Source organism: Candoia aspera, chromosome 3 (assembly GCF_035149785.1).
Source record: "Candoia aspera isolate rCanAsp1 chromosome 3, rCanAsp1.hap2, whole genome shotgun sequence".
Classification (NCBI taxonomy): domain Eukaryota; kingdom Metazoa; phylum Chordata; class Lepidosauria; order Squamata; family Boidae; genus Candoia; species Candoia aspera.
The window spans coordinates 35,430,805-35,454,606 of record NC_086155.1 but is presented as its reverse complement, the minus strand read 5'-3'; the positions used below and the strand labels follow the sequence as shown (position 1 = coordinate 35,454,606).

The window sequence follows — 23,802 nt, the reverse complement described above, 5'->3', positions numbered from 1 at the left end:
CATTTATAGAACATTAGGGGTTGAGCTGCTGGCTTGACAACTATAATTTCAATTTTGAATGTAGTTGCTAATCAAAGCTTCAAAGTCCATTTTCATTTGTGGAGATGGTTACTCCCATAAAACACACATCAATAGAAACTGCACTGAAATTTTCTTGAGACAAATTCTATAATCAGAAGATTTATATAGCTAGTCTAAATAGCTCCTTAAGGATATTATAACTTCTGCTTTTTTTTCCCCTTTTGCTTCATATGGGAGCCCTTTTCAGTTGTTCCCAACTTAATGCCTGATAGAGAGATCAATGGTCAAGGTTGATTGGAGTTGCAACCAAAACCATCTAGTTTGGGGAAGACTTGTGTTTTGATGGCTACTTGTTTGGCAAATCATGTAAATGACATCCAAAGCTAAATGTTTAAATGTAATATATTCAGCCTCAGTTAAACTGTTACTTCCCAGATGTGTTTTTTTTTTCTTCCAAGTTTCATAATCCTCAAGCAGCATAGCTTGCTGACTGGAGATTAGTGGAATTGAGTTCCAGCACATCTGAATGGCAACAGGCTCAAGATAGCTCATATAAAAAGGATCTATTACCCTGTCTCCCCAAAATAAAATAATGAGAAAATGAGTGGAAGAAAAGAGATTGGTAAGCAGTATACAACTGGAAAAAAAAATGGATGATGTTGCTGTCCAGTAAGGGATGCACCACAATGACACATTCTCCCATCCTCCCTTTGATCACAGTTTCCTGACCTCTTGTGCTTTTCAGAAAGGAATGATATGGAATGGCACAAGAAGGGGAGTCTACATGCAAATTGTGCATAGGTTGTGCTGCTGATTCAACTCTGTGTGCATCTGATGCAAGCTGCAAGGATCCAGAAAGTGGATTTAAGTTACTGGAAGTCATCCAGTCAGCACCAATTTTAGTTGGAGGGACTGTGGGGATAGCATTTACAGAAAGGTAAAACAAGAAAAAGGTAAACTGAAACAGAAAACACTATTAACTCAGGAGGCTCCTTCCTGTGGAACCAAAGGCAGATGATTAAACACAGAACATAATTCCTGGAACTAAAGAGCAAATGGAATGGCCCAGATTAACTGAATAAAATAAAGTGGAGGAGTAAAAAGAGTTTATTGGGAGTTTGAAAGTAAAAAGACCTTCATGCAGATTAAATAAGGAGGGTGCAAAGACAAGAGTTAACAGTCCTACTAGGTCTTTGCCTGCGTTGGTTGTGGCAGGAAAGTCGAAGGGCAGCAACCACAGGAAACGGCTCCAAGAGCAGCAATGATGCTTCCACTCTGATGCTTTCTGGGGTTTGCTTTTCTTTATTTTATAAAAAGATCCTCATTTTAGGGTACCACAAACTTGGCCATTGCCCCGCCTGTTAGCACTGCCCTGCAGAAATACAGCGGCCAGCTCTGTGTGGCCATCTCCAGAGTCTCTTGCCTTACACAAGAACATTTATGTTGGGAACACTGGATGTGAGGGATTTCTTGATGCCCCCCCAATCATACTGCAAAACCAGGAGTTTATGACAGAGGCAGAAAGCCCAAGAATAAAACCCACCATTATCTTACCACCAGAGTTATTGGGAGGTGGAGGGAGAGCAGTATCTTGCAAAGGAGACCAACCCGTCTCCTCTTTCACTGTTCACCTGCACAGATCCCAAAGGAAGTAATGGGTACCTCCTTGCCACTCTGTGGTGTTTATTCCAGACCACAGGTTCCAGAGAAAAAAGAAAGAAGACCTAGGAGCGAAGACAGCCATGATTGGCTCATTCCAGTCTCCATTCCATCCCAATCCAGTTAGTTTTAGAGTGCAGACTGCACATTGGGGTCCAAGGTTTCTCGATCAGGAGACTCAATGTAGTTGGCTGCTTCCTGGAGCTTCAGCAGCATTGCCATCTGTATAGGGTAGGGAGAAAGATTGGTAAGTAATAGTTAACTATACCACCTTTTCCCAACTTGATGCGTCTCCATGTACTGGGACTCCCACTTCCAGAATTCTTTGCAACAGTGGCTGAGAATTATGGGAGGCAATGTTCCAACACTCCTGGAAGGCAGCAGAGTGAGGTAGGTTGATGTACATATAACTCAATAGATGTACTTCAGATTGAAAACAAGCTGCTACAATGGGTATATGGGGTACCAAGATTCTGACCTTGAACCTCAGAGAGATATTAGATGGGGCTAGCTCAGCTTTGCAAACCCGCTAATAGTTTTTCTGGGATTGGGTAAGAAGCAAATGTGGTCAGTGAAGATATGCTAACTAAAACAGCCAAGTCCACAGACTCCAAGTCCAGAATTTGGGATTCCCTCTAGTATCACTCACCCATCATAGATTTCTGTACCTGTACTACTCTGTGTACAGTAGTCAGGATCTTACATTTTATATCCTTCTTATAGGAGCCATGACTTCTGGGACCTCTGTCCTATAATTGTTCACTAGCATCAATTTCTGTTTGGGCCAACAAGAGAATATATGTGATGGTGTTTGCTTCTGTCCTATATCATCCACAATTCCTCCATGATCATGTACATGACTATTCCATGTAACTTTCTCGGTTGGTGTGTGGTGCAGGCTTCTTTGGCTTACACTTCTATGCCACCTTGTGGCCATATCATGGCAATGCCACTCAGCATAGTCGTTTAGGCTTTTCTTTCTTGTGAAGGTCATTATGCTTTCTGAAGAGGTCAACAATGACCTCTTGACTATATGGCAGAGGAGAGCAGAGGTTTGCTCTTCTCCATTTGAATACACTGACCCTATCGTGCTAAGTTGTACATTCAGTCCACTGTTCCAGTGCTATTTCAGATGTAAGAGATGAGGGGAGGGAGAAATAGGGGTTTTAAGACATAAAGGGATACAATGGAGAAACAGCCACTGCTACAGCATTACAATGGCTTCCAGTCATAGAGCAATTAAGCCAACAAATTAGCAAGGGCTGGCAATTTTTGACAGAATGAAAATTGATGAGGAAAAATTAACTTTTCTATTCCTATAAGCTATGATTTTTGAGAAAAAAATTAAAAGATCCAATAGTGGCAAGAACTGGGATACTAATTCAGGAAGATACTTCTGAGCTCCCAATTTAATTCTCTTGTGCAAAGAATCAGCAGCAACTGTTCTCATTTGCAGGCTGAAAACATACCAAGGGGTCTGATTCCAGAGAACTGGGTGTAGAATCCTTGCCACTCCGTTCCTCTGGAGGAGAGACTATGCTGTGGGGCCCCACACTGGGTGGGGGTAGATGGTATAATTTTGACTGGTCTTGCTGGGCTGATGGCCAAGGCAATGTGTCTCTCACCCACTCCACAGGGTCCTCCCAAGCAGCTTTCTGCCCATGCACCTGGAACACCGAAGAGTGAGAAAAAATATTGATACTTGCTAGAAGCCTGTTTCTCTTCCAGTTCCCTCACTAAGGGATGTAGTAGAGCTTAGAACAAATTCAAGGCAGTAAAGGACAAGATTGAAAGGAACAGCTTTTCTGCATGATATTATGAATAATTTAGAGTAAAAGAAAATAGCAACCTTTAGCTGAGCAACTTATCTGTGCATATTGGTGCAGGCTATACCCACATCACTAGTTCTTCTAGAAGAGGTGAGGATATGGGGAAAATTACCTTGATCCCATCCTTTGCTCCCTCCTGAAGATAGGGGATAATTGAATTGTTCCACAGGTCAATGAACCAGGTTCGGAAATCCTCAATACCAATTGGGCATGACAGGAAGAAACAAGGACCTGGAAAGAACAGTAAGGAGTGGAAGATAAACTACTAGCCAGTGGAGGAACATCAGACCCATGTAACATTTTGGTCTTAAGGGATTACTGCATTATCATAGTAGCTATGGCTAAGAGGACTTACTATGATATATATTTACTCCTTAAGACATTCACTTCTAGTTCCTATGACCTACAAGGAGGAGCTATTTGGCATTTTGGATTTGCCATTCAGATCTGGAATGCAGTAATTACAGACATTTTGACCCCTTGAATATCTCGAAGAAGCCTATAGTTAAATGAACAAGCTTACTCCCTAAAATTTGTTAAATGTACTATTGCCCAGCCACAGAAAGATATCTTCAACAGTAATACTGAATATCAGTATAATGAATATGGCTATCAGAAATGTAGCAAATAAAGCAAAATAACCTTGAGAACTGTCTTTACAACTAGAGTGACTCTAAACATATACATATTGCTCTTCTCTCAACATTGTTTGGGAGAAAATTAAATTAACTGCAGGGAAATCAAATGAGAGGCTGAAGATTCAATGCAGTGTCTTAATCCCTCTTTTATTAACAGACTGAAATAATGTGCAACTTGATGGTGATAATTCATTTTCAGCTTCCTGGATGACAAGCTTAGGCCTACCGATGAGAAAGTCAGAAGTGCTATGCTTCTCCAAGAAGGTATGGAGGTGATACCAGAGCTTTGGCACCCAGTCCAACACACGTAGCAGTTCCTCGCGGTTGGCATTGACATCACTGTCGGACTCAAGCAGCTTCCGACGTAGGTAACGCACCAGGAAGCCATTGGCTGGCTCCACGTTATTGGAGAAAGTCAGCATCCTACAGAGTAACGTGACAAGACATGTTTGTCATGACAAAAACAGGAAAGTACTCGTCCCAAGCAAACAATCCTCTTCCATTGTCTTTTCTAGACCAAAATACTGAGTAGGAGAAAGAACTTTACACCTTCCTCATCCCAGAGAACAATGTGCATACTGCTCATACTCCCCGAATAAAATTCTTGAACTTGACAGGGTACAAGAGACACTCTAATCATTTCTGTGGCAATTACCTGAAGCTGAGGTGGAGGCCATGGTTTGGAGTCATCTTGACAGGCTGGTTAGTTGTCCCAATTATGTAGGGGCTGATGGGGAAGAGAAAGAAAATTCCATATGTTGCATTTGCATTCTGGATGGGGGGAGCATTTATTTTATGTATTTATTTACAGGACTTACATGGCTGCCTTTCTCATATAATGACTCAAGGTGGCTCACAGCATGTTCAGAACTTCTTTATTCTGACCTTCCACCACTTTCAATAGAGCTGGGGTTTTTTGCTTTTTTGTTTTGTTTTGGGGTTTTTTTGTTTTTGTTTTTTGTCTTGGTGCTTTGAGTCAATGTTGACTTCTGGTGACTGCCTGGACAAGTCTCTGCAGTTTTCTTGGCAAGATTTTGGAAGTGGTTTGCCACTGCCTCCATCCTAGGGCTGAGGGAGAGTGACTGGCCCAAGGTCACCCAGCTGGCTTTGTGCCTAAGGTGAGACTAGAACTCACACTATCCCGGTTTTTAGCCTGATGCCTTAACCACTACACCAAATGGGCTCTTAGAAATAATAATTGACAATTATACATACATTTACCATGTATAGTAAGATATAGTAAGATAAAATAACAAACATGTTTTCTCCAGAGGAACTTGAAAGAAAGAGTGCTGAATAGAGCTGGAATTACCTTAATAATTATACAAGGCACTGGTAGAAGAAGTTGCCTTATATTAAGGATCTTACATAAGTTACACTAAATTTCTTTGAATGAGAAATTTGCCTACAAAGGCAGGATACTAACTTTTAAATATGATAACTATAAAAACAACACTTGAATGGGCCCTTAATCCCATACTAAGGATTCTTGTGATTTGTAGTAATAGGACCATACCTTTCTCCTGTCAGACTTCAACAGAGATGCTGAAGATAAAATAGCGTGGCCAATCTTTTCTCGTAGTTGTGTGACATTTTATTGTACTGCTCTAGGGCACAATAAAATGTACTCTCAATTATTTTGGTTACTAGGTGTTTGAGATATTAGCTGATCTATAAATCAAGCCACAACCTGCTCCATGATTCTGAACAGGAAAGTTACAACCCTTCCTGTCTATGCCAGATTGGCCATCCACTGCACAAAACTAAGGATGAGGAAGTTCTCTTGTTTAATGTCATTCAAGAGAAAATGATGCCATATGCCTAAAGTAATAGTGCATCCATGTCATTGCCAAAAACCTATCATTGTTAGCTACAGGATAGGCAGGAAAAGAAATCACAACTTAGCATAACCTGTAAGTTCTTGTAACTTACAGAGCTTATAGGGCAGGATCTCTATTGAAAGCACAATACCAAAAGTCAATACCAATATATATCTTAGTTTCTCACCATTTGTGGTACTTGCAGGTAAGTGCACCGTTGACAAGCTCACTGATGGAGCCAGGCTCACTGAGATCATCTAGGAGGATGACTAATGGAACATCTATCCCTGTTTCCCGATCAATCTGATTGGCTAGATTGGAGAGGTAAAGTTGTAAGTCCTGGTGAAAACAATGAAAGTAAGATGTTACTGTGTCAGTATAAAGAGAATATCCACAAACACCATAGTACAGAAATGCAGGGACATCAGGAAAGGTACTCACACTGGGTAGTGGGCTTAGGACTGAGAACCACTAGTTAGGACTGAAGGGAAACATTGACAAAGGGCTGGAAAAACAGATGCATGAAAATTAAGGCTGCAGTCCTATACCGACATATTTCAGAGCAAGTTTCATTGAAATTAAATCTAGAATTGCACTGAAAACTGAATGGTTCCATAAAGGATAAATTGCCTCAAATAAAATACAGGAGGAACCTGTGACTAAGGAAGAAGACTATGTGCAGATCTGAGTTAAGGACTGGAGAAGTTGCCCCTGTGACTGTTCAGAAATGAAACAATTAAAAGAGTTTCCTACCTTGCAAGATTGCTGGTGCATGTTGAAAGTATTAACAATGCCATCAGTAACCTCACGCCCTGAACGTTCCACTAGATATTCAGCCAGACGATTGGTCAGGTAGGTCTTGCCAGTTCCACTTGGCCCAGAGAGGATAAGGCGCCGGTGCTTGAGTAGAAGGCTTATGTAGTGCTGCATCATTGGTTTGGGGATAAGAGTCTCAAAAACCAGGCTGTCCACACATTTTTCTTTCAAACCTATGCCCAAGAATATGGCTATTACAAGAAACCTTCATAACATCATAGTCTCAATTCTGCATTACAGTGGTCCCTCCTGTGCCAGAGCAGCCTCCTTCCTGTTGCAGCTATTTTCAATTGCTTACTGCAATTTCTTCCTAACTGCAAGCAGATGGTCAGAAATACGCATAAAAGCCTCAGGTCTACCAGACATAGTTACTCCTCCTTTGAAAGGCACTTAAGTAACACATTTTTGCATCAAATTGGCAAACCTGCTTGAAAAGGACTTATGAGGAAGGCATCCAGGTAACCAACCATCAATTGTTCAGACCCCCAGTTTGAGAAATACTAGGTTAAGTAATGATCTGAAGTGGTCCTGAATCTGAGACTTATTTCAACCTAATAGCAAAACCAGAGAGACTACTTATTATAACATAAGCAAGTACAATTCTTTGCATATAAGTAATACAGCATAATACTACAGGGTTGCAATAATCATCATCACCTATCATCATCTAATTCTGGAACCAGAAGTGCTTTCCAGAGGCTTTCTCAATCCTGTTGCTTCTTCCTCTCTTGTCAGTCATTTGGAAATAAACAGTTAAGAACCAATGGAAAAAGCAGTACCTTTCAAGGTCACAGCAATGCTGGTCACACCCCGGCGCCAAGGAGGTAGTTCTGGAGGCTCCATGTCCAAGATTCTCTTAACATGGCTGATGCTGTAGCCATAGACAGACTCAATGCTGAGCCCCAGCGTCAGAGCAGGATCCATCTTGGTGACGTAATCCTGAACAAAAGACAGGAGGTTTTCCATTCAGTCAGGCTCCAAAACAAGATGTAACCCTATACTAGTTTGAATACTGCTTTTCAAAACATTTTTATCCTATCTCTAACCATTTTGAGGATACAGTGAGGGAAGGGAGAATATGCATGCTCCTTAGAAATAAGATCAGAGGTAAAGATACGCAGTATAACAACTGACACCACGGATGAGACTTAAAACAACCACAACCCAAAACTCCCCTGCAGTATCGTGTACTCTGTTACATTACATTTACATTTATTTGCAACTGTAGGTTTTAGCAAAATTCATGTAAGATTACAACAATCCATATCAGTTAAATATATCCCCTCTAATATTAACAGCACTATTTGTCAACATCTGCTTTTGTATCTTCCTTGTGGCCATTGCAAACAATGCAACCTGTTTAGTTACGCGTTCATCAACATCAGTCAACAGAAAGTAGATTTTTTTCTTCTAAACAAGCATGATTCAGTTGGATTAACAAAGGCATAAGGAATCTATCTCTAGGTTCCTGATATAATTTGCAAAATAGTAAGTAATGGCTTAAGTCTTCCACCTGTGAGTTATTACAAATGCATAATCAGTGTGTAGTTAGTAATTCTTTATATCTTCCATCCAAATAGGCTGTTGGTATTGTTTGAAAACGAAATTCTGTAAAAGCTTGTCTCAGAGAATGGGATATAAGAGACTGTAAATAATACGACATTCCTTCCCACTGTCAGGCACTCAACATTCTGTGGTCACTGAGCATGCTCAGCCTTCACTGAGTTATCTTGAAAATATATTTTGTTGGTTTGCTTTTTATTTATTTAAAAAAATATGTTTTGCATTTTTCCCAACTGGTATCTTCCTTTTCTACTTTAATAGTGTGGATGTGGTTAAATAATGATCATTTAGATAAAACTTCCATGAATATGTGCAATAACTTCAATTGCAATTGTAAAGATCGATAGCACAGATGAACTGCCCTCCTTAGACTGATGTGTTGAAATATGATTTAAAGGTGCACAGCTAGAAAATCTTAAGCCATTTTCATATATTCACTGTATTATTATCAGAGTCATGCATGGGAAGATAAAATGGTTAAATTAACTTCCTTGTGCAAAGGATTAAACTGCAGCAGGCAACCCCTGGTTTGGCCATACAATGGTCAAGGAAGAAACTATACATATATATATATAGAGAGAGAGAGAGAGAGAGAAAGAGAGAGGGAGGTGTGTGTGTAGCAACTCTGCTTATCTTTATTATGTCCTTATTCTTTTCTCTCTGCCACTTCTCTCTACGTCATTGCTGTTATTCTGAGATTTTTTTTTTAACTTAGTAGTATAGAAGAAGGCCAGCATGAAAGTTAGTATTTAAAGTTCTGTCCTTAAAGCCCAGGAAAAGGAAGTAACATAAGGTTGAGGTATGAATGCTTGAATCCTAAATTCAGTCCTCTAGATGTTTGAAATAAAGTTTTTGAAGCTGGAAGTGTAGCAAAAAGGGGGCCATTAATTAGCATCCTACCTTGAAGACCTGACAGACAGCTTCATCCAGCATTTTCCAGTCCAATTTCCCATTCACTTTGCTACTGCCCAAATAAAACTCCTGCTGCTTCAAGTCCTGGAAACCAAACCACAGGTACAACATGGCTGGGGCTGTTTACAATGGCAACTAGATCATCTCATTAAAGTCATATCCCCTCCCCCAGATATGTTGCACATGAGAGACACTGCCCCAAATAATTATCTCCCCCTTCTTGTGATGGTGCTTACTCCTTTGATGATGTGCTGAGGTGGCATGCGCACTACTATTCGTAGTACCATCTCATCCTTCTGGGTGCCAGCACTGATGCCATCCATTGGTGACAGTTCTGGAAAAGACAGATGTGGTACATAAGTTGTACATAACCAGACATTAAGGACAAAGGATAGTGTTACCAGCACAGTGCCATGTTGTCATTAAAAATTTCCTTCCTTTGGAATCCTACTGGTTACTATGAGGAAGCTCCCACATATTTTGTCATTCAAGGTAGTCTGCAGCTGAAAGGAGATAATCCATTCTAGCCTGACAAGTGCATAGAAGCTGCCTCTCCATTTGAAACTTAGGTAAAGCACTTCCTAAATAGGATGAATATACCTGAACTTTTGCAAGGACTTTTTTGTCCCCTGGGTTATTAGATTCCTGAACTCTTAATAATCCCCTCTCATTTCATTGTGGCACATGTTTTATGTAGGACTGTGTTATTTATTAGGGATAATGATTATGAGAGTGGAATGGTAAACAAACAAACAAACAAACAAATAAATATTTAGTAATTATTTTTTTATGAGCCAACTGCAACAGAATTTCATTTTAATGTGCACCTTAATGTATAGTGGAATGACAATAAAAGTTTAATTCTATTCTACTCTACTCTACTCTACTCTACTCTACCCTACCCTACCCTACCCTACCCTACCCTACCCTACCCAGGGTAAACTTTATTGCCTCCCTGACATTTGATAATTAGGGTGTGACATTTGATAATTAGGGGTGTGCACAAAATGGAACTTTTCTTTTGAACCCATAACAACTGGAAACCAGCTGTTCTGTGTAAGGAATGGCTCATGCACAAACCATTTTGCACAGTCCTGTTGGCAATAAACACAGACCACTGATGATGTCACTTGTTTTATTAACAGGACTTTCTCTCAAAGGGAGAATCTACAAGGGAAGGTGAAAGTAGAACCAGGGTAAGGAAAAGGAGATGCGCTTAAATCTAAAATAAAGGAGATTCTATGCTGGAATCTATGAATCTAAACTTGGGGGAAAAAGAAAGAGACATTGCCAGTCTTTGAGTGGATGCACCAGGAGAGGAAGTATAAGATTAGAGCCAAAGAATCATGTTTCAAAGTGTACACACTTGCATGCAGGTGTGACCTAGACAAACAGGTCTTTGTATAGCATTCATTACCCTCTCTTTCCCCTCTAAACCAATCCTGATTCTATCTTTTAAACACTGACCATTGAGCAACAATAACAGAAGAGGATTATAATGATTCTGAGGAAAAATGTAAGTTGCTATCAGTAGTTTGGTGGTCCTACTTTTCTCCCTTTCTTTTCTTACCTGTATCAGTTAAGCTGGGACTGAAAGAGTGACTCAGCTGTAGTCCTAGGGAGCGTCTTGGGGAAGATGCAGCAGATGAACTCAAAACATGGCTTGGGATAGATGACGGCCCAGGCGCCACCTTTAGCCGGTCATTTTCTGCTTTCAATAGATCTACTTCCAGCTAAAGGAAATGGACAAAGAGCAACGGCTGGGATGATATACCTAATAACAATAACATTCATTCATTCGTGCCATCCATTCATTTATTTAGAGGACTTATATGCCATTCCCATCAAAACTAGAGTCCCTCTGATGGGAGGAGATGGGCGGTGATAAATTTGATAAATAAATAAATAAATAACTGATCTGAGCAGTTCACATATTTATGTAAATGTGGTTTAAAAGTACAGAATTAAAACCACAAATAACAATAAAATACAAAACACAGCACCAGAATAATTAAAACTCTCCATCCATTATACTTTGATTACAGGAAGAAGCAGCTTGCAACATCCCTGTTGAAAAAGCCAGTTTTGATGGCCTTTCTGAAAGGCAGGAGGATGGGGGCTATCCTGATCTCAGTGGGAATGCTATGCCAAAGAAGGGGGCAATTGAAAAGGCCCACTGCCAGACCCAACTCCTGAAGATGGCACTCTCTTAGTGAAGTGAACTGAAGTGAACTGCTCTGTTGGATCTTATTAGAAGGCAAAACCAATTTGGAGAAGGCAGTCCTGAAGATATCCGGGTCCTACGTCATGCACCTTGAATTGTGCCTGGCAACCAACATTATGGATTCCAGAGACTAAAGCAGTGTTTCTCAACCTTGGCAACTTTAAGATGCGTGGACTTCAACTCCCAGAATTCCCCAGCCAGCAAGGCTGGCTGGGGAATTCTGGGAGTTGCAGTCCACGCATCTTAAAGTTGCCAAGGTTGAGAAACACTGGACTAAAGATTCAGCAGCAAATCCTAAGGCTGAGCCACTGGAAAAAGAGGCCTTTACAACCAAATATAATTTTGGTATTTCTTTTCTACCAGAGAGCAGGTGCTCAGTAGCACTTTAGTTTGTTCATTAGCAGTAATGTCAAACCTGCAGTAGTGACACTGAAGCAATAAGGAAGACAGTAGAGGTTTCCTGTCTTTTTCCCAAGCAAAGGAAAACTGTTTTGAGCTCCAAAACCACACCCTCCTTCCTGCGCACGGGCGCACGCTCTCTCTCTCTCTCACTATCATTTAATTTTTTTACTGTTTCTGAAACAATATATCTGTTTGGAATATTTTTAGGATAGTACATGGCTCAAAGGACATATTATGTAGTGTGCATCTGACCCTATTAATTTTTTAATCTCAAGAAATACAGTATGTGGGGCAGTGATCCATACTGTGACCATGGTGAGTTTACAAACAGAAAAAGAGCCTCGACTGGCACTAAAGAGGCTCTTGTCCTCTTTAAAAATCTCTATGCTGGGGAAAGGAATTTGCAAATTAATCAAAAGGTTTAAGGATCAATAACCTGTGCACAACTGTTCAAACAGTGTACTTCCTCTAATAAAGATAAAATCAGCAGTATCAGCGGCATGTAATGTAGGACATGCATCGTGCAGTTGTTTCATTATTTCATGAAAACGCACAACAGACGCTCAGAAACTGGTCCCTATAGCAATACAAAAACTGCAGTCCGAGCCGTAGTGCCAGCTCTGCAGAGCACCGTTCCTACCTGCATATTGTGCATAGTTTCACGCAGCTGATCCAGCTGATGGGCAGAGTTTAGGGCTTCCAAACGAATGTCAGTCAGTTTCATTTCTTTTTCCCACAGCTCTGAGCGCAACTCTGAAACCTCCTTTTTCTCGGGTTCTTCTTCATTGGTTTGGAACAGCCTGTGTAGGAAATGAAAAGGCATTAAAAGGGAGGATAGAAGGCAAGTCCATGCATATTTGTTTCTCCAAATACCAAACTGCCCACAGGGGCCTTCCTCTTTTGCTTCCAGTAGAGTTGGAGGCTGGACTTACTCAGTGGTATCAATGCCTACAGAAGAGGAGTTGGAAGATTTGATGGAAGGAGAGGCTGTCTCCATGGATCCATGTTGCAGTTTGGGGGATGATGGCGCTGATGAGTCAGGGGTGGCAATTTCCTCTATATCAGAATAGGAGGAGGCAGATTTTGGTCCCTTTTTGATGCTGAAAGCTTTGTTGAAAGAGCTCCTTAACTGAAGAGGAAAATAAAGATACAGAAAAAGTTATGAAAGTCCTCCCTTTAAGTCAAGCAAATTCCTCTCTAATCACTTTGAATACTTTTCAGGACACTCAGCATCCTTGATTCTTTTTTTAAAATCTCATATATTATATTCCAGATAATATGCTTCTAACATTAACATTAACTAAATGAACAGCTGTTTTACAAGAATGTGTACTCTTTCAGATACAGATTACTGCATTTAATTAATTACTATTTAAGATACAGATTAAGATGAATTCCACCCATAAGCATGCACTGAGGGGAAAAAAAATCCATTTTTCTGAACAATCTTTCAAGAATAGGAATGCAAGCATATAAAAGGTGGTTGAAGGGTTAAGAAGTACCTAATTTGTGTTCAGTGCATCTTAATTATGCTCCTCAAGCTACCAACCAGTAGACTTAAATAAGTTGGGCCAGGGGGTGGGGCGGCTTGCTCCCCCTTTACCTCATGGCATGTGAAATGCCTCAAGCTGAGTCAGCTCCTGGCAAGGAAGTGAAATGATTCTAAATGTCACTATTATTATCTCACCATGAAAAGAACCAGACTGCTTACATGCTTGGAAACTATAAATTTGAATCCTTGAGGGAAGCTAAATATATAAACCCTGTTTGTTTGAAAGAAAGTTTGAAAGAAACACAGCCTAGCACGACCTGGGGATTCCAAAGCAATAATGTATCTGTTGCAGGTTAGGGAAGAGGCAGATATGAGCTGGGTCTTTCTCACCACCCCCACCTCATTGTCCTTGAATAAGAACATAAATAAATGACCTTATTCTGCACACTAATGAAGGAAACCAAGGCAGTTCATCAGACTGAAACTTGGACATGTCTGCACATGCACTAGAGTTAATAATCAGCAACAACACTGGCACTGATCAACTGAGATCTTGCATATAACTGCTGCCATTGTCATGTTTTGTATAGAAGGTATAATGTACAAGAAGGGGAACCATTAGCTGAAAGTGTTCTGGATTTCTAGCAGTGGGATTTCTTGCCTGTAACAGGAGGCAAGCGATGGCAGGCTTTTATTCACACACAGGAAACATAAAAGGTGATGGGAATGACATGTGGCAACAGGTTTATAATCTAACTACAATCTACTACCACTATCTTGATGAAAACCTGGATTTTGAGGAGTAGACAAGACTTGTGTCACAAGAGCTGCTGCTTTTCCTGTAGCTATTTAGGAAGGTGACCTGAGTGGGTTACAAGCTCATTAGAAACATGCCAGAATTGATTCCTTGCATTACATGGTTGCTTTTTTCAAAGCAGAGGCAAAAGATATGGAGGAAAGCTTCTACTGCTAGCCACCACACTTCAGTGGATCTGGTCAGTGCGTGGGAACTCTTTGTATGACTAAGGGTTGATCACAGAGAAAAAGTGAGGTATAAATGTAAATTTAAAATCTTTATCTGGGTAATAAAAAAAAACAGGAAAAGGAGAAGGAATAGAATTCATGCATCTGTTCTTGTCACCATGATGGTTATAGAAGTCATTACACTGATAGCATGCACTCCATTTGTCACACATTCAGACATTAATTCTATCACTAGGTTACATCTTTAATAGCAGCATTATACTTCCTGTCTTAGAGAAGGATTAGGAAGGAGCAGGAAGGAATAATCAGACCCCACTTATGATTTTGCAGTGTAGCTGATCATGTCAAGGATAACCTGCAGTATTTGTAGAGTGACACAACATTAAACAGCCACATTTTCTAAGCTTACTGGGTGTGAATAGACCCTTGTGATGCTTATACAGTAATTCATCCAATTATAAAGCACTGCCCTCCTGGAGTTTATACATTTAGAATCTAAATGTGCTCCAACAGTCAATTCTTCATCGCTATCTCTCTCTAAATCTGATATTGATGTGCCACATTTACAAATAAGGCTAGGCTGCTTCATTTGCCCTTAGAATGTATAAGCCCTTCTAGTTTTAATGGAAAGATACTCATCAGAACAAGGAACTAAAAGGTGAGTGTCTCATTCATCTTGTACTCAAAAGCCTGGCTATTAAGAGACCGAAGATGCAGACCTTTCTCTCCAAAGTAATGACTCAATCAATATTGTAAAGAAGATTTTAAAACAGGCAAAATAGTTGTATGCTTTGCTCTTGAGAAGAATAAGTAATGCATGATTTTAATCATGCTCAGGCAGAGCATGCAACATGCATGCACACACACACTCACACAGACACAAAACAGGCATCGATTCACATGTGTATTGAAACAGTAGCAGGAAGAACAGCCACTGTAATGGGTGAAGATACTGCTGTAATGGAAAATAGGGTTTACTGTAATTATCATACTTCTAATCTGCCCATTAACCAAATTCTTTGGGCAGATTACAGAGATGCTATTTTTCTCCCTCCAGCCAGTCTTTGGAGCGTAAGGTGTAGGAAACGATCTCAGTGCACTGCCCTCCTGTTTGGCTTCAAATGGCAGTTACTAGGGTCTTGGGCTTGCATTTTCCTCATTCCAGTCTGCTGCAAGCCGTGGATGCTTGGAAACCTGCCTGGATATTCCAAGACCAAGGCCCGACCCTGCTAATAACAGCAATGGGTGGGTTTCCAAAATGGAAGGCCACTTCGGGAGGTGGCAGAAACATTTCTGACAAGGTCTGGCCACACAGAAATGAAGGAAGTGTCATACGTTTTTGAATCTTGTCCCTGGGTCACTGAAACTGAATAAGCCTGGATATCAAGAGGCCCAAACAAAATTTATACTGTATATGAAAAGCATCATCTAACTATGGGGGGTACTTTGTTATTAGCTTCACTTATCTTATCCTTCAACAAAAAATTCTTAACAACTTATCAAAAAATTCACACAGTGATAATATTACAGCACAAGCTTAATGCAATCATTTCTTAATTGGGAACTTTCCCTTAATATAAGGTAAGATAAATTGTTTAACTTGTGCACTCCCCCCCCCCCTTCATCTATCTGTAAAACTATTGCTAATGATGAAAAAGGAAGATACTTAAATGCATTGATCAATATTTTGAAAATATACTTCCTTCTCTTATGACAACTGTATTATGCATCTATATACAATAAGAAAGACTGGCACACAATCTGTAAATAGAAACTATACATGGGAAGTGGTTAAAAAAACACACTGGTATGTGAAAAGCATAATGGTTTTCATAATGAATCAGGGCAGATTCAAAATCACATTATCAACAGATATGAAACTTTGCCCCCAGTCCCAGTGCAGTGGCCTCTTACAGTATGACTTGGCAGTGCAAGCATATGAGCAAATGGGATGGTTAGTTTCACAAGTGTTGAGCTGTCCCATATACAATGGAGTGACCAATCAGGAGCAAAATGTAACAAAAGGATTGGGGAGAAGGTGAAAGGGAAGTTCCAAGCTTACCTCATATACCTGAAAATAAAAAAGTGTTGTAAGATCAGCATTGAAGGAAGAAAAGGGGAAAAAAATACAGCAAGACTTAATCATGCACTCAGCTCAGAGCTCCCTGCCCAAAAGAAGCAGGGATGTTCAGCACATAGAGGTAGAGCAGACTCCTATTCCAGCCTCCCTAAAGGGAAGGCCCACATACTGAGCAGAAAGCTGGAGGTACAGCTCTCCTCGGAACAGTGGGAAACAGCAGAACTGTAAGGTTAACATACAGAAAAATAAGGACTCACGTTAGCAGCACAAGTAGTAAGTTGCCATGCAAAAAACAGTTGCGATGCAATCTATTCATTTTAAAAGTTCAATTCTTTAAGTATAATAATTGCACATTGTTTTCTATGTCTCATAAACGTTTCCATTCAATTACTTTTCTTTTTTTCCCTTTAAAAAGTAGCCTGAAAAATTAAGACATTTTTCTGTTCTTATTCCTGGCTCAAAACAAACTGCTTGAACGAGAACAGAAAAACATCAAATAATTAAAAGTTATCCCCAGGTAAGGGATGGGAGTGGGTGGGCAGAAAAATCACGGAGCGTATCAGGAACCTTTTAAGTGCAGGTGTGTGTTTGTTTTTTTAGTAAAAACTCCATAATGACATGGACATCATCACTATTTATCTGCTGGGCCATCATAACTGAATACTATTGGCGTACTTCATAGGCCATCACTTAGCAGTGGATAAAGCCTCTTGTAGAGAGCAGTTTTGCATTTGAATTCAAGAGCAAAATAATGCAAACTAACGTTCTGTAAGAAATACTTTCTCCAAGCAGGTATTGCTACTTCTACAGGCAAGAATCCTGGAATAACCACGGTTGCCATTCTATTATCTATTCTGACAAGACACTGCAGGGTTTCATCTCCATATACTGTACTTAGTCCCCCTGGCTTCACCTCTGTCTTGACCTACCCAGCTTTTCTTCTTCTTCTTCTTGGCATCTGCATCTTTGCCACTACCAATGCTAGAATGGCTGGTGATGCTATTCAGGCTGGATATACTATCGGATGAGTTTTGCCTCTTGATTCGTAGTTCTGGACAACAAGAAAAGAAAAGACACATTCAGAATGGGCTTGTAGACTTGGGTACGTTTGCATGGTTGCACCTCTCCATTTTTCAGTCTCCACTTCAAACTATGTTAAGTATAAAGAAGCCAATTAAAAAATCCCATGTCTCTTCTGTACAGTTTGTTCCCATTAATTTAATATTATCTCAGATTAGAATTCTGCATGAAAAGAAATCAGCTTATTCATCTAAAAGGTACCAACTCAGACACAGAACAGGGAAGTGGAGAATAATAGGGAAAGAGAGGTACAAGTGCGATATGCATTTAAAACTATGAAATGATTGCCTAAGTTGGGAGAAAGATGTATACTGCTTTCCCTGCTGCCTAGTAGAATTGGGCATCAACAGACATAGATACACACACCCTAACCCTAACCCTAACCCAAATCCATCATGGAGAAGATACAGACAGACATAATCCCCAGGGACCATGTGCACCAACCACTGGGCTCACCTTTGGGTGTAATGTCAGTTCCATTCAAGGCCCCTTGGATAACAGCCTGGGCTTCTGAATTCTTCTTCTTCAAGAAATCAATAGTTTCCCGCAAGTCCAACAACTCACTGTCCTGGAAGATGTTGCATAATATATTGATGCCTTGAGTTTTATTCTTTTACTAAGAATTCTGGTGAGTAATGTTAGGGAAAAGCACTTAAGTTTTTTCCAAGCCTTCTGCTCCAAATAATAGAAAGGAGCTGGCTCTATCCAGGATTTTAATTTCTCAAAACAATGCCAGCCTAGTGTTTCTCTACGGGAAGAGTGGCCTAACTTTCTGGGGACAGTGCTGAGAAATCTTACAGTGGGAACTGGCCTCTTTTTTTGCCTTGGTTTTTGAAGTACTGTAGGTACCTTGAAGTAAAACAGGTATGTTAAGCGTGGGGAAAGGGTTACTGTGCCTATTTTACTTCCTATTTCTGTGTTTTTTTTTAAAGAGAACAGTTATGATAATGTGACTGGGGCAAAAATCCGCCAAACAAAGACAGGGAGGTTTACATCCTGCAGACTGCCTAATCCTATTCTGAGAAACTGAGGAAAATCTGAAAAGCATCCAGCCTTGGCTGCCTCTACTGTTCTGAGGGTTACCAGAAAAATGAACATCTACCAACCCGAAACAAGAGCCACCAAAGGACAAGTTGCCCAGCCTCCCTGGTAATCTACAGCTGTGCGTCCCTAACACCCTGAGGCTTTCTGTTAGTAAATTTCACCCTGATCAGACAGGTATTAAATAAGAAAGGTTGATCAGCTTTTTCTGTTTTATTTTAATTACTCTGGAATTATTTTAAGTCTGCACATTGAACCACCTGAGTTGTAAATTGTGTCAGCAAGTGGCAGTATCTGGCTGACTTTGTTTAATCTTGAAAAAGCTAAGCAAAGACAGACCTGGTTAGGACTTAGATGGGAGACCACTAGGAAATCCCAGGGCTACAGACTAGACTGGGAAATTGGGGAAAAAATATACATATACATATACATATCCCAGAAGACAATGTCAAACGGCTTCCATATTGTGGCCAAGGAAACTACATAGTTCCACCCATGCAATTACTAGGAGTCAAGTTCAACTCAAGACAATCTTTATCTTTTTATGTAGTAATTCATCCCATTGTAGTAATATAAACTAATATTTTTAATGAATACCCAACACTGGAGAACAAATTATTATATAAGAAAAAGCTGAAGGTTCTGTGGCCCAAGTCTCTACATACAGAAGTGGAGGTGGTTTTCTTTCCCACACTGGAAGTTTTTGCTTTCAACTGAGCTTGGATCACATTGTCTAATATCGATTGCCCAAGGGAACCAAATAATCATTATAATTTTCTGCTTCTTCCTTCACCATATAGAGTCCTGAGAGGTAGAGAAACAACTGTTCTTGAACAGGAGAGCTAAACTGACTATTTGCTGGTTCTCTTCTCTAATTTAATGACTCACCTTTTCTTCTGCAGTCTCTGCCAGCTGCCGGAGACGGGATGTCATGTTTACCAGACTTTGTTCAAATGCTGCTACTAAATTAGCCTAGAAAGAAAAAGAGCCAATTTTAGTCATACACCAACTAAAGTACATAAAATAACACCAAGGTCATGGTTTGACTAACTTTTTACCAGCAGAGGAGTGAAAATGAGCCCCAGACATCTGAACCTGTAACTAAGAGGAATGAGAATGAGCTTCACTTAGATCAAAAGTTCTGCTGAACAGTAGGATTTGGTCTGGCTCTACCCATATTTATTCACCTCCCACTAGTTCTGAGCTGCAGATAGTATGAAAGGCAGATGAATGTCAGTTTCCTTCAAAGATGCTTCAAGAACTGGCTTCTGGGTGAGGACCTATGGCAGGTTAGATGTCCCTGCAAGTGTGTCTCTGTGAGCACAGACAGCACCACAGTGAAGATCAGTGGCGAGGTGGTGAGTTCTGACAGACAAAATTCTCTCCAGAGAAGAAGAGATTGAGAGATTGCCCGCTTGTGCTCTGCTAGCTGCTCCTCGTGAGGAGACCACAGGAATTGTGTTTCTTGCAGCCAATCGTGGGTGGAGCAGCTTGGGAGTCAGGGATTACCAGATGCAATTCTGACTCCCTGTTCTAGCTTAAAGAGTGAGGTGATGACACTATAAGTTTGGTGTGCCCACTTGTTGTGGAAACAGAGCAAGCCAATGCACCTTTGCCTCCCTCTTTCAGCTCCAAACCAGAAGGAGGGTGCAAAACAAATTACTGCCTTGTTCCACCACTCAGCTATTTGGGTTAGGGGTTATTTTCTTCCTCCTCCCAGTTCTAAGTTTAGAGCTAGAGAGAAGAGAAAGAAGTTCTTCCTTGACCTCATGTTGAAGGGGACATTTTGATAGCTAATGAAGTGTTGAGACCTGGTGAGAAAGATATGACTTGCATTTGAAAGGTTCCAAATTCAGTTCCGCACACATCTCCATAACAGATGACAAGAAGTATCAAATTCAGCCCCAAACCCCAAAGAGACATAGCCAGCCACTGTAGGTAATATCTATCCTGATATTAGTAATGGTACGTTATCAAGTAGAAATAATGGCTATTCAGGAACTGTGGGCAATGGCTGGAAGCCTCTAAAATCCCATTTTTATTGCCTATGAACTAGCACCATTGCTTTCAAAATTATAAAGTAATTCTCCATTGCAGGGTGTGACAAATCTGGAGGAACTGGAACAACATTCCAGTGAAGCAGAGACGTCTGACTTCTGCACTTAGCTATAGGTTGGATTCACCTGCCTGAAAATATCTCCATTCGCCATGCAAACGTTCCCTAACCTGTGGTCTTCCAGATTTCCAGGACCATAATTCCCAGAATAAGCAATCAATAACTTCTCAATTCTAGGAGTTACAGCCCAAACACTTCTGGAAGGATGAAGACTCAGAAAGACTGGGGGGAAGGTGCGAAATAAATGTAACCAAAAACTCCAAAAGTTTGAGTTGTACTGTACTAGTGGAATAATAGATGCCCAAGAGAGGGTGCTGTTGCTCCATATCAAACACAAAAGCTTAACACCCTCTAATTTTCAGTGATAATTTATTGGGGTTTTGCAGCAATACAATTCTGTTAAAACTCTGGTCTGCATGGCTACCATGTTTGTTCAGAACAGCCAAGCTTTGCTGGGGTACCCAGTAACTCTACAGTAGTGAAAACTGAAACTCCATTGTATTTCTTTTACCATGCCTAAATTACATCATGTTATTGCACCAATTTGGCTACTCACGTTGGCTGAGAGCTGGGATGTCAGCGTGGCTACTTTCTCTTGGGAGGACTCCAATTCACGGCGCAGTTTGCGGATTTGCTGCAGGAGGAAGAGAGAGAAAAGGCAGGAGAGTCAGGAAGCAGGAGGATTGTTTGCTCTCCACCAATGGTCAAGAGCAGAAAAGCAGTGGGAAGGAAAGTGAGGGTCTTACTGTACCTCTGACTGCATCCTCTCCTCAGCCTGGCAGCACATAATGGGGTAGAGGAGAGACAGAGAGGCAGGCAGTTAGGGTGAAAGTGGTAAAGGCATTCCCAGGCAACACAAGTGACCAGCCATGCAAAGAACCCAGCATCTGCACAGATGTTTTTCCACTTTGCTATGCTATATCACCTCCCCTCCCCCCCCTCCCCTCATATTATACCCTATACCTTACAGCAATACTCAAAAGTATAATGCTATACAATGTTACTGTTCCCAATGGTTACAACATGCCAAGCCCTCAGCCAATGATGACCCACACTTCCATTTGGAACGACTGCAGCAGGAGACCACCCTTAGCAGAAGGGAAGCACAGAGGAAGTGAAAGGTAGGACAGAGTAGATGATGAAGGGAACACAGCTTACTGAGGAATAAGTTGAGGAAGCGCTGGAGGCCAGGGACAGCACGGATCCATGAACTGTAATAGAGAGAGAGAGAGAAAGGGAGAGACTTGTCACAGAGTTTCTTCAGCTGCTCATCAGATGGAGCATAAATGGTCACAAAGTGGTCCAGCAGGATTAGCATGGATGGAAGGAAGGATGGCAGTTGGGGGGGGGGGGCAGGGGTCATATGTGTAGAAAAGAGTAGGTCAACAACATCAAGAGTCCACATGATGGCTAATGCAGGAAATCTAATTGCAAAACTTCAGAGGCAGCAATTATTTATTTTTATATTTTGCTTCTGAATGCTTGACTACAAGATTTCCTGGAGCAAACAAAAATATCCTGATGAAAACCTTCTTAAATTTCTGTGTTTGTTGCTTTTTCTTAGTGTAGAAGTTTTGTCTTAAATCAAAATATAAATGCCAAAGTAGAAGTTATGCTGTTCGTGCAACTTAAAGACACAAAATTCACACTGAGACCCAGGTGGTAGTAGGCAAACCCCTCACTTCAAATTCAACCTACATTATTCCCATACCTACTATCTATGTGAATTAGTACTTTATCACCACTTGGAGGCAGCATGACCTCCTTTATAGCAAAGTGTTCTGGACAGTTTTGAAGTGCTACCAGATCCCATTTAAAAATATGCCCTAAAAAGGGAGAAGAACCAGCAGTAAATCTAGAAACTAGCTCTGGCTCATGGAAGGCTAGTATCATTGTGATTCCTGCCTACCGAGTCCTGGTTGGTGGTCCTGGACATGCATGCATAACCAAGAAATCAGAAGGTGGTGGGATGCACCTATTCAGATTTTTTTTTTAATCCCTTACTCTATTTTGCTGCCCCATACACAAAATAACAGTAATAATAATCACTCCCTGCACTGCCACCTGCCAACACAGCTTGTACTTTTGAGAAATTCTGATGTTCAGAATTATTACAACTGTATCCTTGCATCATTATTGTGGAGGAGGAGACTCTTGTCCTCCTAGCTGGGTGCAGGACTCTCACCATCATCCACAGGGTCGCGGAAGGAGCCCGAGCGGATCATGCCCTTGGGTCGGTCTGCCAAGGAGAGGGTGCTGCCCATGGGGGAGGCGTTGTAGAGCTCGAAGGTGGAGTCATGAGTGGGAATGCTGTTAGAACGGGTGATCCTTGGGGTGTTGGCTGCCGTGGGACTCACTGCAGGAGAAGGGGGCAGGGAGAAGAGGCGAGTCAGAGCAGCTCAAAGCCAGGGATGGGGTCTAGGAAGCAAGGAGCACTATATATGGGGCTAGCAGCCAGGATCAAGATGAGGAAAGAAGGACAAGTAAATGTGCATCACACCTTGCATAAGATCCTTTATCTGCACCTGTGTAGTTACATCGTTTTTACTAGTTTGACTTGGGTTGTTATGGTGACTTGGGAGAATATTTGACTCTCTTTCTCATGCTTGTGTAAATGTGAAATAATTTTCATTGGCTCAAGCCCATCCATAGATAGTACGGACTACTCAGTACCTGTTAATCCCTTCCCATTTGAAAGATAAGACAGAAAGAAGAGTAAAATTATTGTATCAATGGTAAAATTGAAAAGATAAAAAGGAATAAGCATAAACTGTATTTTTATGTTAAACTGGAAAGACAAAGAAGATGCAACAATAAATAATACGTGTGCAAAAGAACCCAAGCCTATTATGTAGAATATTGCATTATCATTCTTTAAATCTTATTTTGTTTATCCCTAATTGGAGAACTGGTTTTGCTCAAATTTCTCAGGGGACTGATTGCTTTTCAGTGCACATATGTAGTAAAATAGACTTGTACTGAAACTGCTTATTTAATTTTATTTTCATGTTTATCTCTGATGAAAAATACCTGTACTTTTCAGTTTTATTTATTTATTTTTTTCTTTTATTCAGCACCCCCACCCCCACTCCCAGGAAGGCCAGGCAGAGTTCTGAAAAGCAGAT

General features: G+C 40.7%; 1 protein-coding gene across 1 annotated transcript in view; it reads right to left on the bottom strand.

Moving 5' to 3' along the window:
* Window positions 1-1,110: 1,110 nt before the first annotated feature.
* NAV1 (neuron navigator 1) overlaps window positions 1,111-23,802 on the bottom strand; it is a 240,173-nt gene continuing 217,481 nt past the window's right edge. Inside the window, exons 12-31 of the mRNA XM_063297369.1 lie at window positions 22,863-23,033; window positions 21,836-21,888; window positions 21,429-21,452; window positions 21,234-21,311; window positions 19,450-19,533; window positions 17,977-18,088; window positions 17,370-17,491; window positions 12,817-13,013; window positions 12,525-12,684; window positions 10,829-10,991; window positions 9,495-9,592; window positions 9,247-9,342; window positions 7,563-7,722; window positions 6,721-6,956; window positions 6,155-6,306; window positions 4,803-4,874; window positions 4,374-4,570; window positions 3,622-3,740; window positions 3,150-3,347; window positions 1,111-1,902 (exon numbers count right to left, since the gene is read on the bottom strand). Of these exons, the coding sequence (XP_063153439.1) occupies window positions 1,810-1,902; window positions 3,150-3,347; window positions 3,622-3,740; window positions 4,374-4,570; window positions 4,803-4,874; window positions 6,155-6,306; window positions 6,721-6,956; window positions 7,563-7,722; window positions 9,247-9,342; window positions 9,495-9,592; window positions 10,829-10,991; window positions 12,525-12,684; window positions 12,817-13,013; window positions 17,370-17,491; window positions 17,977-18,088; window positions 19,450-19,533; window positions 21,234-21,311; window positions 21,429-21,452; window positions 21,836-21,888; window positions 22,863-23,033 (2,585 nt within the window). The 3' untranslated portion in view covers window positions 1,111-1,809. The remainder of the gene's footprint in view (window positions 1,903-3,149; window positions 3,348-3,621; window positions 3,741-4,373; window positions 4,571-4,802; window positions 4,875-6,154; window positions 6,307-6,720; window positions 6,957-7,562; window positions 7,723-9,246; window positions 9,343-9,494; window positions 9,593-10,828; window positions 10,992-12,524; window positions 12,685-12,816; window positions 13,014-17,369; window positions 17,492-17,976; window positions 18,089-19,449; window positions 19,534-21,233; window positions 21,312-21,428; window positions 21,453-21,835; window positions 21,889-22,862; window positions 23,034-23,802) is intronic.